This window comes from Zootoca vivipara, chromosome 6 (genome assembly GCF_965207765.1).
Source record: "Zootoca vivipara chromosome 6, rZooViv2.hap1.1, whole genome shotgun sequence".
NCBI lineage: Eukaryota > Metazoa > Chordata > Lepidosauria > Squamata > Lacertidae > Zootoca > Zootoca vivipara.
Window position 1 is genome coordinate 89,707,735 of NC_142589.1, and position 18,951 is coordinate 89,726,685.

The 18,951-nt window shown below is 47.8% G+C and overlaps 1 protein-coding gene across 2 annotated transcripts in view; it reads right to left on the bottom strand.

Annotated features, from left to right (window-relative positions):
* ATCAY (ATCAY kinesin light chain interacting caytaxin) overlaps positions 1 to 18,923 on the bottom strand; it is a 42,641-nt gene extending 23,718 nt beyond the window's left edge. Inside the window, exons 1-4 of one of the 2 annotated variants that reach the window (XM_088672984.1) lie at positions 18,678 to 18,923; positions 9,376 to 9,510; positions 2,993 to 3,051; positions 1,282 to 1,506 (exon numbers count right to left, since the gene is read on the bottom strand). In XM_088672984.1, coding sequence (XP_088529110.1) covers positions 1,282 to 1,506; positions 2,993 to 3,051; positions 9,376 to 9,452 — 361 coding nt within the window. In that variant the 5' untranslated portion in view covers positions 9,453 to 9,510; positions 18,678 to 18,923. Of the gene's footprint in view, positions 1 to 1,281; positions 1,507 to 2,992; positions 3,052 to 9,375; positions 9,511 to 13,737; positions 14,289 to 18,677 lie in introns of those variants that run through there. The other variant, XM_060275364.2, reaches the window with a different exon arrangement.
* Between the last annotated feature and the right edge of the window lie 28 nt (positions 18,924 to 18,951).

Consider the following 18,951-nt stretch of genomic DNA (forward strand, 5'->3'; position numbering starts at 1 on the left):
CCTTCTCAATCCGGCCCGCGGACAGTCTGGAAATCAGCGTGTTTTACATGAGTAGAATGCGTCCTTTTATTTAAAATGCATCTCTGGGTTATTTGTGGGGCCTGCCTGGTGTTTTTACATGAGTAGAATGCCTGCTTTTATTTTAAATGCATATCTGGGTTATTTGTGGGGCCTGCCTGGTGTTTTTACATGAGTAGAATGCCTGCTTTTATTTAAAATGCATCTCTGGGTTATTTGTGGGGCCTGCCTGGTGTTTTCACATGAGTAGAATGTGTGCTTTATTTAAAATGCATCTCTGGGTTATTTGTGGGGCCTGCCTGGTGTTTTTACATGAGTAGAATGCCTGCTTTTATTTAAAATGCATCTCTGGGTTATTTGTGGGGCCTGCCTGGTGTTTTCACATGAGTAGAATGTGTGCTTTATTTAAAATGCATCTCTGGGTTATTTGTGGGGCCTGCCTGGTGTTTTCACATGAGTAGAATGTGTGCTTTATTTAAAATGCATCTCTGGGTTATTTGTGGGGCCTGCCTGGTGTTTTCACATGAGTAGAATGTGTGCTTTATTTAAAATGCATCTCTGGGTTATTTGTGGGGCCTGCCTGGTGTTTTTACATGAGTAGAATGTGTGCTATATTTAAAATGCATCTGTGGCTTATTTGTGGGGCATAGGAATTCGTTCATTCCCCCCCCCAAAAAAATATAGCCCGGCCCCCCACATGGTCTGAGGGACAGTGGACCGGCCCACGGCTGAAAAAGGTTGCTGAACCCTGGTCTACAGGGACGATTGCCTTTTCAATAGAGAAATAACCAAATTTCATCCCCATCACTACAGTATTTAGGACTATGTTGTTGTTGTTTAGTCGTTTAGTCGTGTCCGACTCTTCGTGACCCCATGGACCATAGCACGCCAGGCACTCCTGTCTTGCACTGCCTCCCGCAGTTTGGTCAAACTCATATTCGTAGCTTTGAGAACACTGTCCAACCATCTCGTCCTCTGTCGTCCCCTTCTCCTAGTGCCCTCAATCTTTCCCAACATCAGGGTCTTTTCCAAGGATTCTTCTCATGAGGTGGCCAAAGTATTGGAGCCTCAGCTTCACGATCTGTCCATTTAGGACTATAGGGGATATTAATGGGGGGGGTGTGTCTGTAGGTGATATTCCACCTATCTGCATGAGGGGGGCCCAACGTTTTCAGCTCCTTCTTGTCCTCAGCTATCATCTCGAAGCCATATGAAAATGCATAAAATATCATGGAGGGTTTTTTAAAATTCCCCTTTACTTACCCTCCCATTCCAGTTCATTCCCGTTCCCGAGGAACTCAAGGGAATCGGTCTCGTCTGGGGTTTCAATGTCATCGACATTGATGTCTAGGTCGTCCGGAGTGTCCAGGAAATCGTCTGAAAGGAGAGAGCCTTCACTCTGGTCCAAGGAAATGTTGATTTCCGGGGCGACGAGCGTCTTCCGCTTGTGATGTGCCCCGTTACTAAAATTTAACGTGTTCGGAGGAGCTGCAGATTTTTATATTTGGAAAGAGAGGGAACGAGTCAGTTCAAAAGTAACTTGTACTGTACTACTACTACTACTACTAATAAAGGGTAAAGGTAAAGGGGCCCCTGACCATCAGGTCCAGTCGTGTCCGACTCTGGGGTTGCGGCGCTCATCTCGCTCTATAGGCCGAGGGAGCTGGCGTTTGTCCGCAGACAGCTTCCGGGTCATGTGGCCAGCATGACAAAGCTGCTTCTGGCGAACCAGAGCAGCGCACAGAAACACCGTTTACCTTCCCGCCGGAGCGGTCCCTATTTATCTACTTGCACTTTGATGTGCTTTCGAATTGCTAGGTGGGCAGGAGCTGGGACCGAGCAATGGGAGCTCACCCCGTCGCAGGGATTTGAACCGCCGACCTTCTGAACAGCAAGCCCTAGACTCTGTGGTTTAACCCACAGCGCCACCTGGGTCCCTTACACTACCACTACTACTACTACTACTACTCTACTACTACTAATATATTTATACCCCACCCATCTGGCTGGGTTTCCCCAGCCACTCTAGTTGGCTTCCCTCTGCCTGGTTCCCTGTAACCTCACTTCTCACAGGGAGGGAACTGCCAGAAGGCCCTTGGAGCTGGACTTAAGTGTCCGGGCTGAACGATAGGGGTGGTGATGCTCCTTCAGGTATACTGAGCTGAGGCCGTTTAATGCTTTCAAGGTCAGCACCAACACTTTGAATTGTGCTTGGAAATGTACTGGGAGCCAATGTAGGTCTTTCAGAACCGATGTTATGTGGTCTCGGCGGCCGCTCCCAGTCACCAGTCTAGCTGCCTCATTCTGGATTGGTTGCAGTTTCCAGGTCACCTTCAAAGGTAGCCCCACATAGAGCGCATTGCAGTAGCCCAAGCAGGAGATAACTAGAGCATGCACCACTCTGGCGAGACAGTCTGCTGGCAGGTAGGGTCTCAGCCTGCGTACCAGATGGAGCTGGTAGACAGCTGCCCTGGACACAGAATTGACCTGCGCCTCCATGGAGAGCTGTGAGTTCAAAATGACTCTCAGGCTGCGCACCTGGTCCTTCAGGGGCACAGTTACCCCATTCAGGACCAGGGAGTCCTCCACACCTGCCCGCCTCCTGTCCCCCCCCCCGAAACAGTACTTCTGTCTTGTCAGGATTCAACCTCAATCTGTTAGCCGCCACCCATCCTCCAACCGCCTCCAGACACAATCTAGCAGACCATCCGTCTCTCCAAGCGCCTTTGGCATTTGTGTGTTGGCTCGTGGTCCTCTGGCCTCTCTGAATCGCTATCCCATGGTCTTGCGCTCAAAATTCCAGCACTGCAAGGGGTTGGGCTGGATGACCCTTGGGGTCCCTTCCAACTCTGCAGTTCTCTGCCACCCCACCCCCCATTTAAATTTCTGCCCATTTTATCATCTACATCTCATTTGTTCCAACCTGTTGTGTTGGGAGGGAGAGCAGCAGGGCCCCACCTGAACCCATACTTACCGAGGGCATCTTCAGCTGGGCTTCCCAATGACTCCATTCCTGCCTCTTCGGGGAGAGGTCTATAGGTTGGGTGATGGGCGAAGGAGAGAGAGAGAGAAGTTTAAAAAGTATTCCCAGGTCAGTCTTATGCTTTCTTTTCTTTTTCAATTAACAAACGGTTGTGAACACCCGATAACACACATATAGAATCATAGAGTTGGAAGAGACCACAAGGGCCATCCAGTCCAACCCCCTGCCAAGCAGGAAACACCATCAAAGCATTCCTGGCAGATGACTGTCAAGCCTCTGCTTAAAGACCTCCAAAGAAGGAGACTCCACCACACTCCTTGGCAGCAAATTCCACTGCCGAACAGCTCTTACTGTCAGGAAGTTCTTCCTAATGTTTAAGTGGAATCTTCTTTCTTGTAGTTTGAATCCATTGCTCCGTGTCCACTTCTCTGGAGCAGCAGAAAACCTTTCACCCTCCTCTATATGACATCCTTTTATATATTTGAACATGGCTATCATATCACCCCTTAACCTTCTCTTCTCCAGGCTAAACATACCCAGCTCCCTAAGCCGTTCCTCATAAGGCATCGTTTCCAGGCCTTTGACCGTTTTGGTTGCCCTCTTCTGGACACGTTCCAGTTTGTCAGTATCCTTCTTGAACTGTGGTGCCCAGAACTGGACACAGTACTCCAGGTGAGGAGTACTGTGTCCAGTTCTGGGCACCACAGTTCAAGAAGGATATATATTACTTTCAGGTGGTGTCGGGCTCCAACTCCCTTTTCTGAAATTATTATTTTTATCTGCAAATTTTACGATGAAAAAGAAGGGGGGTTGTGGAGAGAATCAAAGACAATAAACATTATATACTGTAATTATTAATAGTAACAACCCCCCCCCCAAATCATTGGTGTACCTTACAGCCATATTTCAAAAAGTAAAAATCTGGACACAAAGTTGTTGAACTTTTTTTTTAATGCAAAATCTCAAAAAAGAGAGAAGAAGTTTGTGAGCTTTTTAAAATGAATTTTGCCAAAATCGACACTTCTGACATGGGCTGCCATACATCCAGATTTTCCCGGACAGTTCAGCGATTTTTGCCCAGACACTGTTTACAACAAGGGCAGAATGCCGGCTATGTCTTGGAAATTCCAGACGTATCTTACAGATACTGGAAAAACACAAAACTGATGAGCTCCTATCATCCCTAACCATTGGTCATGCTGGTTTCAGGGGCTCATGAGAGTTGAGAATCCAACAACATTTGGAGCCTAATGGGTAAAAACAATCAAACCCATACACACACATGGAAGAAAATGAACTTGAACTCGAAATTGTTCAAAAGTGAACTTAATTCACGTTTCGTCCGCTCGGCAATTCGGGGGGGGGGGGGGCTAATTCAGTGAACTTTGTTAACCAAACTACAGTAGTTCACATTCCGAGCACTCGAGATATTTAAAAGATGAAGCCAAAACGATTCCAAATCTCTGGCAGTTGGGAGGGTGGAGAAGTCGCCACCCACACAGCCCTCAAAGAGTTAAAGCCATAAAGGGCAGCACCTATCCTGCCCTTTTTTTTTGCCAGGCCTCAGCATAAGGCTGGCGGAAGCAAAGTAAATGATGCAATTACGTGGATTACAGCATAATCCCACCCTCCTCTTCCTGAAGCAGTGGTTGTGTGTTACGAAATATGCTTGTTTCAAAGGTACATTCATTTTAAAACGAAACAGCAATTTTTCCTTTACCCCATCTCTGCAATAACGCAGAAGGGGAAGAAGCGCAGATGACAACTCATAAGCACACAAGCAGGTTATTTAGAGGGGCAAATTTAGCAGGTTTGACCTCTATGCTTTTAGCATCCAAGCATCATCATCAATAAATGCATCTGTCTGTCTTGGCTGTGCGCAGTATATGTAAGGGGAGATTAAGAGGCAGCAAAGGCTATTAAATGGATGCAGAGAGGATGAAAAGAAAAGCTTCCTCCTTTACCTTACCTCCTAGACAAGTGCAGCTCTTGACTGCGATAACTCCCAGTTTCCAGGCTCAAAAGCTTCGTCGCTTCTTTCGGCCTGCGCTTATGCCAATTCTCCCTCCCCTCCCCTCCCCTCTCTTCTCCTCTGGACTTTCTTGAATCGACCCAGCTGGTCATGTGTCACCATTTCGGGCTGCGCTGATCATATGATGCTTCCCTCTCTGCCTCTGTTATGGTGCCTGCCTCCTCTAATCTTGCCGGGAGCAACTCACTGAGCATGCTCCCTGCATCCCAGCCTGCGTGAGCATCACTTGGGCTTGCTAACAGGGGGGGCGGCATCTCTCAAGCAGCCAAGACAGACACTTAACCCTCTTTTTGGGTTTGGGGGGGGGAGAGAGGGGGATCTTTCCACATCTGTATGCCTCAGCTCATTCTCGCGCTCGAGAGCCGGGACATGTCATTCTGCACATCTCCTTTGCATCCGGTGGGGGTCGGGGGCTGGAAATGTCCTCTCCCCAACCCACCCCGTTGTTAGAGACGTATTAATTTATCCCTGCTTTTGGCAAATGGCTCGGTTTGCCTCGCCCGGATTCCCTCTCGCCATACTGGCCACTTGGGACCTGTGCGGCCAGATGGATTAATATCTGCTAAGCGCATGAGCACATACTTTCGGGAGGTGCTGACGTAATTACACAAGCTCCTTTCTGCTTTGCTTTATTTTGGTTTTCCAAAGGGGAAGCCTCCCTTTCCCCGGCATCACTTTCCCATCTCAAATGCATCCTGCCGATCAGGCCGTTAAAAATGTCTGACCACGTGGCTTATAGAATCATAGGATTTTGGAGGTGGAAGGGACCCCAAGGGGTCATCCAGTCCAGCCCCCTGCAATTGCATAACTTTAAGAAGGACCACATCTCCATGGTAAGTCATCAGCTTTGCAGGCAGGATATTCCCGCCTGAAATAATGGAGAGCTGCTGCCAGTCAGTGCAGATACCCATGCAACTCAGGGGGACTTGCTTTTGAGCTAGAGTGGCTGCCGCATTAGTTTTGCGGCTTCCGGAAACCAGCGCACCCCAAAAGTTTGTTTCCTTAGCTATCTCAGTTAGTGCCAGATGCTGAAGCACAATTCCTGGCTGTCTGCTCTGTGGAAACTGGGCTCAAAAGGAGCTTTGTGAGTTCCCCATTTTGTGCTCCTTTTGAGTTCAAGGTTGAAGTCGTGTGAGTCAATGGCCTATATACGATGTGACTGTGTTGTTATTTGTTTGTTTGCTTAATCATGGATTAAGCAAATCATTTGTTTGTTTGCTTAATCGGTGGTGCTGTGGTGTAAACCCCTGAGCCTCTTGGGTTTGCTGATCAGAAGGATGGCGGTTCGAATCCCCGCGAGTCGCCTTTGAGCTCCCCTTGCTCTGTCCCAGCTCCTGCCAACCTAGCAATTCGAAAGCACACTGGGGTGAGTAGATAAATAGGCACCGCTCGGGGGGGGGGGGGAGGTAAACGGCATTTCCGTGCACTCTGGTTTCCGTCACGGTGCCCCGTTGTGCCAGAAGCGGTTTAGTCATGCTGGCCATATGCAGTGCTCTTTTTTTTTTGTTACTAAAAAAAAAGTTTAGGGGTACTTTCATTTTCCTACTCATATTCCTGCCCCTCAAGGAGGCCAAACGTAGATTCACAAAATGTTTAGTGGTGTGCGTACCCCTGCATCCCCCCCACAAAAAAGCACTGACCACGTGACCTGGAAGACTGTCCGCGGACAAACGCCGGCTCCCTTGTCCTGAAAGCGAGATGAGCACCGCAACCCCATAGTCGCCTTGGACTGGACTTAACCGTCCAGGGGTCCTTTACCCCCTTAAAAAAAACCAACACTTTCGCTTAATCATGGGCATGTTTTGCCCCTAGGGGAAGAATGGCAGGATATGAATCAAGAAGGATACTGACAAGCTGGAACGTGTCCAGAAGAGGGCAACCAAAATGGTCAAAGGCCTGGAAACGATGCCTTATGAGGAATGGCTTAGGGAGCTGGGTATGTTCAGCCTCGAGAAGAGAAAGTTAAGGGGTGATATGATAGTCATGTTCAAATATATAAAAGGATGTCATATAGAGGAGGGAGAAAGGTTGTTTTCTGCTGCTCCAGAGAAGCGAACACGGAGCAATGGATTCAAGCTACAAGAAAGAAGATTCCACCTAAACATTAGGAAGAACTTAGAATCATAGAATCATAGAGTTGGAAGAGACCACAAGGGCCATCCAGTCCAACCCCCTGCCAAGCAGGAAACACCATCAAAGCATTCTTGACATATGCCTGTCAAGCCTCTGCTTAAAGACCTCCAAAGAAGGAGACTCCACCACACTCCTTGGTAGCAAATTCCACTACCGAACAGCTCTTACTGTCAGGAAGTTCTTCCTAATGTTTAGGTGGAGTCTTCTTTCTTCCGGACAGTAAGAGCTGTTCGGCAGTGGAATTTGCTACCAAGGAGTGTGGTGGAGTCTCCTTCTTTGGAGGTCTTTAAGCAGAGGCTTGACAGGCATATGTCAAGAATGCTTTGATGGTGTTTCCTGCTTGGCAGGGGGTTGGACTGGATGGCCCTTGTGGTCTCTTCCAACTCTGTGATTCTATGATTCTATATAGGAGAATCTGATAAGTTAATAAATAGCTGGAGGTTCCCAGGATTGAACCCAAGATATTCTGCATTGCAAAGCCTGTGCCTTCCCACTGAATCGCAGGCCCTTCCCTGCCTTACCAGTGACTAGAAAAGGCATTTCTTAGCCCCTTGTGCAGCTGTGCCTTTCATAGACAGAGCACTAAGCTAATGATGGTGTGTAAAGGAAGACAGGAGATGGCATGTCTTGTTGGTTCCATCTGCTGCAGCGACTTTTGCCTTGGCAGCTGGCACTAGACAGGGAGACTACTGTCTTAGGAAGAACAGGATCACTGTGGCCATCAATAGGATCTCAGTAAGAAGCATGCTCCATGCAAAAGTGATGCCTTCACTCCCCTGAGCCATGTTAGATTACAGCTGCCGATGCCCGTGCGCCCTCGTCATGTGCCCATTTCATTTTAGGACATTACATGAACTTCCTGTAGCTTCCCTGCATTTGTGTGCACATGCATGCTTTGGTGAGGGACATTGGAGAATCCCTCTGGAAACGGGGCTGGAAAATTCCGCGATTTCCATGTCCGCCTGAGATCAGGGATGGAAATCACGCGAAACATCGGCCAACGATGCTACATAAACGAGGGTGCTATTTTCTGTTTCGTTTTCGACATATGTAATAACATAATTTCCGTTAAACAGCAGACAGAGAGATGCATAGTACAGTGGGACCTTGGTTCTCAAACGCCTTGGTTCTCAAACGCCTTGGTTCCCAAACACTGAAAACCCGGAAATAAGTGTTCCGGTCTTCAAATGTTTTTCGGAAGCCGAACGTCCGATGCGGCTGTCGGCTATTGTTTCTGGGGCGCCTGCACCAATCAGAAGGTGTGCCTTGGTTTTCGAACATTTCGGAAGTCAAACGGATTAAGTTTGGTGCTTTTGTTTTTGCGTTTTTGTTTTTGAGGCTTTTTCGGTTCATTTGTTTTTGTGACTGTGTGGAACCCAGTTCAGTTACTGATTGATTGATTGATTGATTGATTGTGTGACTGCGGAAATGGATAAAAGCCCCCCATCCAAACAATGATTATCATCAGTGCCTAATCTGGCCAAGGTAGGGCGATCAGCAAACATTATCAGGTATCCTGACAGACAAGCCACACTCTCAAATTTCTGTTGTAGACCCGCCTCGCTCTGTGACCCTTGTGTGATAATTTTGGATGCTCTTTGGCTAAGGCAGGGGTCAGTAACCTTTTTCAGCTGTGGGCCGGTCCACCATCTCTCAGACCATGTGGTGGGCTGGACTATATTTGGGGGGGGGGGAAATGAAGGAATTCCTATGCCCCACAAATAACCCATATGCATTTCAAATAATGCATATGCATTTCAAATAAAAGGACACATTCTACTCATGTAAAAACACGTTGATTCCCAGACCGTCCACAGGCCGGACTGAGAAGGCGATTGGGCTGCATCCGGCCCCCGGGCCTTGGGTTACCTACCCCTGGGCTAAGGGCTTGGGCAATTGCTAAAGCCTTTAAAAGTTCTTACACGCTTTTGTTCTGGGTTCTGACCTCCTTGCAAAGCGCAGAGGAACTATGTCGCAACAGAAAAACAAAGATCTGCTTTGTTTTCACTGGATCCTGTCCCCATCCATTCTTCTCTCACCGATCACGGACTCAGGGGGACATCCATCGATGGGGGGTTTGCGCTGCAAAAGCCAACCCCAATTTTTTCTTATAACAACGGCTACTTGCATATTTTTGCATAGGGAGGGCTTGAGCTGCTTCAAGCATCTTAAATAAATTAAAAAACAACAAACAGCTGCAGGAACCAACCTGGGGAAGTCTTCATCTTGCCATTCCTCTTTCACATCCACGTTTTCCATACGCAGGGTGGCCTCAGTAGTCCCCATGCTGCTTCGGATAAAGGATTCGGAAGCACGGCAAAGTTAACTTGCTGTTGAGCTCAGTCTGCAAAAGAAGATGCAAATGTTCTATTTTATTTTATTTTATTTTTGGAGCATTTTTGGAGGTGCATTCCTTCACAGGCAAAGTTTGGAATAATAAATTTATTACTTATTAGGTTTGTATACCGTTTTTCCTTTCATATATGTCAAGGCAACACACAACAGGGCCACAAAGAATGCAAGTCAATACATATTTTAAAAAATCTAATATTGGTAAATCAAATCAATAAAGGATGGGGTGGAGAACTTTGCTCAGTATCCTGCATTGCAGCCACACAAAACTCAGAAGTTTCCTGGAGAGATGCTGTCAGTAGGTGCAGACAGTACGGTACTGAACTAGATACACCTACGGTTGGATTCGGTATAAGGCAGGCAAAAGTGTGGGGGAACTCCCTGGTCCTGAATAGGGTAACTGTGCCCCTGAAGGACCAGGTGCGCAGCCTGGCAGTCATTTTGGACTCACAGATGTCCATGGAAGCGCAGGTCAATTCTGTGTCCAGGGCAGCTGTCTATCAGATCCATCTGGTTCGCAGGCTGAGACCCTCCCTGCCTGCAGACTGTCTCGCCAGAGTGGTGCATGCTCTAGTTATCTCTCGCTTGGACTACTGCAATGCGCTCTACGTGGGGCTACCTTTGAAGGTGACCCAGAAACTACAACTAATCCACAATGCAGCAGCTAGACTGGTGACTGGGAGCGGCCGCCGAGACCATGTAACACTGGTCCTGAAAGACCTACATTGGCTCCTAGGACGTTTTGGAGCACAGTTCAAAGTGTTGGTGCTGACCTTTAAAGCGCTATATGGGCCTGTATCCCTGAAGGAGCGTCTCCACCTCCATCATTCAGCCCAGACACAGAGCTCCAGCTCCGAGGGTCTTCTGGCGGTCCCCTCCCCGCGAGAAGTGAGGTTACAGGGAACCAGGCAGAGGGCCTTCTCGGTGGTGGCACCCACCCTGTGTGGAACGCCCTCCCCTCAGATGTCAAGGAAATAAGCAACTATCTGGCTTTTAGAAGACATCTGAAGGCAGCCCTGTTTAGGGATGTTTTTAATGTTTGATTTTTTTTTTACTGTGTTTTTAATGTTCTGTTGGGAGCTGCCCAGAGTGGCTGGGGAAACCCAGCCAGATGGGTGAGGTATAAATAAATTAATAACAACAATAACAACAATAATAATAGCACTCAAGGAGGGTCATGGTGTGGGGCTGAAATACACAGACTCGAGAGATGGTGGGAAACTTGAAGAGAGTCATTGGTGCCGGATAGAGAAGCCTGTAATATCACACTCTGCCCCAAGTTTCCTCATTCCAGTTCAAGAGGAAGGAACTGCTACTATGAGAGATGCTTCGAAGAAGCACCCAGCGCTCCTTCCCGAGAGATTTTTCACCCCCTCCAAATTTCTTCCTGTGTTTTGGGATTCCAAAGTCTCCTCGAACTGGTTTCCAGAGGGGTACTAATGCCTTAGCAAGCCGCCGTTCTCATGCTTCTTGTTCCTGGTTTGTTTGATGTCGCATCAGCTTACAGTTTTAATTCCACATTTTACCCACCTCCTGTGCTGGTCGCACAACCTTTAGGGCAGAGTTTTGTTTTATGTTTCTACCCTGGGACCTACTTGAGAGAGTTGAACATCAATAAAGTCCACCATACTTTCAGAGCTGGAACAGAGCAACGGCAGCTCACCCCCCGTCACGGGGATTCGAACCCCCAACCTTCAAATTGGCAAGCCCAAGAGGCTTGGTTTAGACCACAGTGCCACCCGTGTCCCCTGGCTGCTGTGAGAACAGGATGCTGGACTAGACAAGCCATTGGCCTGATCCATCAGACCCCATTGGCCTGATCCATCATTTTATTTCACAGAAATTATATATCACTTGATTGTGAGGAAACCCTCTAAGCAGTTTGCAACGATGTACCAAAGTAGCTCAGGGCAGTTCCGTGTCCCCAAGGAGCTTACAACGTAAAACTGATTTGGCGGAGGGTTGGAAGGAGTGAAAAAGGCAAGATGAACATGACTTGAATGTGAGCAATGCAGTTACATTGTTAGGCTTTGCTGGGAATCGAAAGCAATGCTGCACAAACCACTGGTCACAGCTGGTAAAGACTCATCTGTCTGCTGCCAGCTAGTGTAGACGGGTGGCACTGTGGTCTAAACCACTGAGCCTCTTGGGCTTGCTGATCAGAAGGTCAGCAGTTCAAATCCCTGAAACGGGTGAGCTCCCGTTGCTCGGTCCCAGCTCCTGCCAACCTAGCAGTTCGAAAGCATGCCAGTGCAAGCAGATAAATAGGTACTGCTGCGGCAGGAACGTAAACGGCATTTCCATGCGCTCTGGCTTCCATCACGGTGTCCCGTTGTGCCAGACTGGGAGCGGCCACCGAGACCACATAACACCAGTCTTGAAAGATCTACATTGGCTCCCAGTACGTTTCCGAGCACAGTTCAAAGTGTTGGTGCTGACCTTTAAAGCCCTAAATGGCCTCGGTCCAGTATACCTGAAGGAGCGTCTCCACCTCCATCGTTCTGCCCGGACACTGAGGTCCAGTACCGAGGGCCTTCTGACGGTTCCCTCGTTGCGAGAAGCCAAGTTGCAGGGAACCAGGCAGAGGGCCTTCTCGGTGGTGGCGCCTGTCCTGTGGAACGCCCTCCCATCAGATGTCAAAGAGAAAAACAGCTACCAGATTTTTAGATGACATCTGAAGGCAACCCTGTTTAGGGAGGCTTTTAATGTTTAATTGTTTTATTTCATTTTTCTGTTGTAAGCCGCCCAGGGTGGCTGGGGAAACCCAGCCAGATGGGTGGGGTATAAATAATAAATTATTATTATTATTATTTAGTAATGTGGCCACATGACCCAGAAAGCTGTCTGCGGACAAACGCCGGCTCCCTCGACCTGAAAGCAAGATGAGTGCCACAAGCCCATAGCTGCCTTTGACTGGACTTAACCATCCAGGGGTCCTTTACTTTTACCTTTTTTTAAGTATAGCAAGAAGACAGGAGTGCTTGGCGTCCTATGGTCCATGGGGTCACGAAGAGTCGGACACGACTAAATGACTAAACAACACAACAACAAGTGTAGCAATACTTAGCTAGATCAGGCATCCCCAAACTGTGGCCCTCCAGATGTTTTGGCCTACAACTCCCATGATCCCTAGCTAACAGGACCAGTGGTCAGGGAAGATGGGAACTGTAGTCCAAAACATCTGGAGGGCCGAAGTTTGGGGATGCCTGAGCTAGATGGACCAAGGGTCTATCAGCTTTTTGTGTTCCTATTTAACAAAGGGCCTTTGTTAAAGATCATGAGGACTAGAATTTTCAGGGGTCCTCCAGACATTATTTTGCACACGGGTGATGATTAGCACTTCTGATGCTATTGGAACAACCTATGCCCAAACCCATTTTCAATACCGTTTGCTCTTGCAAAGGTTTTAGGGCAGCCACACTCCTCCGTTTGCAGCCAGCGAGTGCCCTGCAACTTTCTGCTGAAACCCTGCACCCTTTTCACAGCACATATGCTTGGGTTTATTTATGTGCTGCCTTGGATGCGCTACTACAGCAAGCAGTGGTTTTTGGTAGCATTGGGGAAACATCCCAGAACAAACCAAAACGGAGCCAGCCCACCGCTAACACATTATGATTCTCGTGCCAAAGACTATGTTGCAGACCACAGCAACCTGGAAGGGCTCTGTCTCTAGAGGAAGCTGCTGTGCTTGAGCAGCAGATCACTGGCATTGCTGAGAGATGGCAGAGACTGAAGCAACAAGGCTGAGCTTGAAGGCTGCCTGCCTTCGAATGCCCCAAAATGGGCCAACGTAAACGCTCAGCATGGTTGCGGTGTGCTTAGTTAGCACAATAAGGCCCTGATTCTTCTGAGCCTTCTTTCCCTTTTCTTCCGGGCTAACAGAAAGCTGAGCCGATTTATAACCATTCTTTACCGGAGCTGACAGCTCACTTAACGCTGTAAAAGCAGGTGCCATTTTACCTTTCTTTCTGCTTCTCTCTAGAACGCATCTTCCGCCAACCCTTCCCCACCCCCCTCCCAGCGACATCTCAGGGTCTCCGTTCCGTTCGAAGATATTCGGCTGCGCAATTGCCTACGCCACAGCATCATGTAATCTCACAGCTTTCCTGCCATCAACATTGTGCTGGGTAAAGTGGGGCGGGGGGGGGAGGAGAGAGAGCATTTTGCACAGCCACCGCCATGCCGTTATTCCAATAGAAGCAAATTATTCTCTACTTACTGCATCCGCATTTGATACTCAGACCGTTCTGTCCAAATCCCAGCAGCGCATCCTGCTTTATGCACAAAGCCTCTCCTTCGGGTGCCAAATGCCTTAGCCCCGAAAAGCAGCGCTTCGGTAGACGAGCTGGCTGCATGTGCGGTTACCCGATGAATCCGACCTGGCCTTCACCAGCCTTGCTTCTTCTTTCCCCCCATCTCCGCCACCCTCCCCCTCTCTCTCCCCGGATAAATCGGTGTCTCGCTGGCTATGCGCCTCCGCCTAGCCGTGCATGGCTTTGCTTCCGCGCGCGACGTTGCTCTCCAAGGTATTTTTTTGCTTTAATTTCCAACGCCGCACCCCGGTGGCAATCTGCGGAAAGCTTAAACCCACTTAAAGCCGGCTTAATTGCTGTTGCTTTTGTGTGCCGGGGATGGGGGAGCAACGAGATACGTGGGTGGGGAGGAGGTGTTCAGCACCATCCGTTTTGATTAGAGAGATATTGAGCATCCGGTACAGGAAAACGCTGGAGGAAGGATGGCGCGTGCTGGTTCCTCCCCCCTCGTGTGTGTGTGTGTGTGTTAACCAAGTGGCATCATTTGCTAAAAACAAAGGTTGCTTCACCAACCCTTTCTATCCTCCTTGCAGATATCTCGCAGGGAAATGGAAGCGAATGGAGTCAAGGTGGGGGACAAGAAGCTTCGAGAAAAACCGCTGCCAAATAGGATAAGAAGCTGGACCGTTTTGTGAGTGTTTGGATACGGCCGAGGACTCTGGTTTTCAAGAGGGGAAGGCAGATCTGTTTTTGCATACAGTCAAGTCTTCACGGAGCAAAAGGCTGAAAAGTTGAGGCCACCTGTGACGATGGTAGTGTTTTGTTTTTTTGTAAAATTGAAAACACAGAACCCAACTTACGATCTGTGAATGGCATGTGTGGGGGAGAGGTTTTTCACCTTATCCCATTGTTGTTGTTGTTGTTTAGTCGTGTCCGACTCTTCGTGACCCCATGGACCATAGCACCCCAGGCACTCCTGTCTTCCACTGCCTCCCGCAGTTTGGTCAAACTCATGTTCGTAGCTTCGAGAACACTGTCCAACCATCTCGTCCTCTGTCGTCCCCTTCTCCTAGTGCCCTCCATCTTTCCCAACAGGAAAGGGTCTTTTCCAGGGAGTCTTCTCTTCTCATGAGGTGGCCAAAGTATTGGAGGCTCAGCTTCACGATCTGTCCTTCCAGTGAGCACTCGGGGCTGATTTCCTTCAGAATGGAGAGGTTTGATCTTCTTTGATCTTCAAGAGTCTCCTCCAGCACCATAATTCAAAAGCATCCATTCTTCGGCGATCAGCCTTCTTTATGGTCCAGCTCTCACTTCCATACATCACTACTGGGAAAACCATAGCTTTAACTATACGGACCTTTGTCGGCAAGGTGATGTCTCTGCTTTTTAAGATGCTGTCTAGGTTTGTCATTGCTTTTCTCCCAAGAAGCAGGCGTCTTTTAATTTTGTGACTGCTGTCACCATCTGCAGTGGTCAAGGAGCCCAAGAAAGTAAAATCTCTCACTGCCTCCACTTCACTGCCTCTCACCTTATCCCATAAGAACCTGAATTTGGAATTCCCCCCCCCCCCCGAGGTAATGGATGGGACTTTAGATGTAGGAAGGCAGCAAAGGAAAGCACTTCTTGAGGAATTCCACCACAAGATCTGGTGATGGCCACAGGTTGTTTTTTATAAAAAAAAAAACCTTTATTCTTACAATATTTATATATACCGCTGGATTGCAGAAGAACATCAAAGTACTTGGCAAAAAGAAAAAAGTTGAAGCAATGAAATGATCATTTTTTAAAAAAATCTAAAATCTGCAGAAAGTTGAAACTGCAGTAAAATAGACTGAAGCAAATCAAGCCTGCAAGATTTCTAAACAGGTACGGAAAGGAATAGAGTGAAGTAACCCAACTGGAATCAATAGGCAGGGAGTTCCAAAGTTTCAGCTAAACAACTGAGGGCCTACAAGATGCAGAAGGGACATTAGGTTGTACTTGGGAAAGTGTCAATTCCACCGATCGAAGTGGTCAAGCGGGCACATGTGGGGCAGGGCAATCTTGTAGAATTATAGAACAGTAGAGTTGGAAGGGAACACCAAGATTCATCTAGTCCAACCCCCTGCAACGCAGGAATCTCAGCAGAAGCATCCACGACAGAGGGCCACCCAACCTCTGCTTAAAAACCTCCAAGGAAGGAGAGCCCACCACCTCCCGAGGGAGACCGTTCCACTGTCAAACAGCTCTTACTGTCAGTAAGTTCTTCCTGATGTTGAGTCGGAATCTTCTTTCTTGTTACTGGAAACTGTTGGTTTGAGTCGAACTCTCCAGAGCAGGAGATATCATAGATAAACTGATCCCAAATCAGGGCCATCTTTACCCCGGGGTGCAAGGGGTGCGGAGCACCTGGGTGCTGGTTTCTGGGGGGCGCCTGCCACCCACCGCTGAAGCCGCCTAAGCTCTTAACTATCTATCTGTTATGAAATAATAATTTTGATCAAGCCAGAAAAACAAAATACATATATACCTAGGTAACAGTCATACCTCTTGTTATGAATTCCACCTCAACATTAGGAAGAACTTCCTGACAGTAAGAGCTGTTCGGCAGTGGAATTTGCTACCAAGGAGTGGGGTGGAGTCTCCTTCTTTGGAGGCCCTTAAGCAGAGGCTTGACAGGCATATGTCAAGAATGCTTTGATGGTGTTTCCTGCTTGGCAGGGGGTTGGACTGGATGGCCCTTGTGGTCTCTTTCAACTCTATGATTATATGAATGCTGCTGGTTGTGTACGACACAGGATACGTACGTGCCGAACCCGGAAGCACCGGAATGGGCTGGCGTGATGAATGACATAATGCACAGAAGGCGCTTCATGTTGCGTTCCAGAGCCCCATATGCAACATGAGGTACCACTGTATCACTGAAATATATACCTACTATTTTCACTAAAGGACTTTTGACTTTGTGCGCTCATTTACCAAAGTAAATGGCGCTTGCCATTCACAACGGCAGTGTTTGTCAGACTCAATAAGTATAGGTGTATTGTAAATAAATGAGCAAATAAAAAAGTTTGTTTCTTTTTCCTCCCTTCTTTCGTAAACAAGAGATAAGGCGTAAGCATGGTGTCTGACATAAGCATAATAAAAGTTACCGGTAATTTGGGGACTAAACAAAAAAGGGGGGGGCACTGGGCGGATCTTTGCTAAAGACAGCTCAGTCCCAAGTTGTCAAGGACTTCATATACTGATATCTTGAACTCGGCCCAGTAAAAACACATGTTAATGGATGACAAGCGCAGGTTTTTTTTTTTTTTAAAAAAGCAGATTTCCCAGCAACACAAATTTCTTGTCAGGCACACAACACTATATCAATCTATCAATTTATCAATCTATGGATCTATACCCAGCATCAGTGGTGATTTCTCCATCAGCACCAGTATTTTTTATTTACATAAACTTAACATGAGTCAACAGTGTGATGCAGCAGCAAAAAAGGCTAATGCTATTCTAGGCTGCATCAACAGAAGTCTAGTGTCCAGATCAAGGGAAGTCATGGTCCCACACTGTTCTGCCTTGGTCAGGCAACACCTGGAGTCCTGTGTCCAGTTCTGGGAACTACAATTTAAGAAGGATGTTGACCAACTGGAAGGTGTGCAGAGGAGGGCAGCCCAGATGATCAAGGGTCTGGAAACCAAAACTGATGAGGAATGGTTGAAGGAGCTGGGTATGTTTAGCCTGGAAAAGAGGAGACCGAGAGGAGATACAAGAGCCATCTTCAAATATCTCAAGGGCTGCCACATGGAAAAGGGAACAAGCTTGTTTTTTTCCTGCTCTGGAAGGCAGGACTCGAACACATGGCTTCAAGTTGCAAGAAAGAAGATTCTGACTAAACATCAAGAAGTAGTTTCTGACGGCAAGAGCTGTTCGACAGTTGAACAGACTCCCTCGGAAAGTGGTGGACTCTCCTTCCTTGGAGGTTTTAAAGCAGAGATTCGATAGCCATCTGGTACTTTAGTTGAGATTCCTGCATGGCAGGAGGTTGGACTAGATGACCCTTGGGGGTACCTTCCAACTGTCCAGTTCTATGATCCCTAGTGAGAAATGACTAAACTTGTTACTTTTGATCATTTCCTGAGTCCTGTGTCAGTGTAGAACCCCGTTCTTTTTACAGGAAGCTAATGAATTAAGAGCCGTTTTAATAGGTTTAGGGGAGAAGCGTTAAACACCAGTCATAATATGGAACGTAATAAAAGAAGCGGAAATGTAATCACAGGTGCCGAAAAACAAAAGCTTAGAAGATAATGTTGTTTTCCAGATATAAATGGGAATATTTTCCATCAAACTATTTTCGTCACACATTACAGTGGTACCTCGGTTTAGGACGACAATTCGTTCCGGGGAGCTGGTCGCTCCCCGAGTTCGCCGCTCGCTGAAGACATGCCTCTGCACATGCGTGAAGCGCTGATAGAGCGCTTCTGCGCATCCGTGTACACGGAACCCAGATGTAAATACTTCCGGGTCCGCGGCGGTCGCTCTCCGAGTTTGTTGTAAACGGAGGCGGTCGCAAACCGAGGTTCCACTGTATTAAATTCGTATCTGTATAGCTGTGGCATATGAAGGAAAAAAGAGTGAACGAATAGCTATTCCAATGAAAGGCATAATCTTTATAGATTTTTTTATAAAATCTCAAAGGTCAGAGGTTCTTTTAAATTCTGTTGGAAGCTGCCCAGAGTGGCTGGGGCAACCCAGTCAAACGGGCGGGGTACGGATAATAATAATAGTAATTATCATTATTTATTAAATTTACACACTGCCCTCCACCCAACAAACACAGGGCAGTCTGCAGCATAAAAACCACAAACATGTGTTGTACCCTATTAAGAAACAACAACAAAAGTAACAGAAACACCCCAGAAAATGCAAGCACCTCCATTCTGTTGCCGTCGCCAGTTGGTGTGTAGACAATGCGCCGACAGCCTGTCTCCAACTGTGGCCGTTTAGTTGCCCATTTGTCTTCCTTTGAGCCCCATAGCCCCAGATCCTCTCGTTCCCCCCACCCCTCCCCTTTCGTGAACTCCAAGCTCCTTGATGTTATGTTCCCTTGGAGGGATGCCAGAGGAGGCGGCTCCCGGCTGGGTCAGGTGGCAGCGATCAGTTTACCTTGGCGACGGTTGCCAGGGAACGGAGTCCGTGTCGCCTGG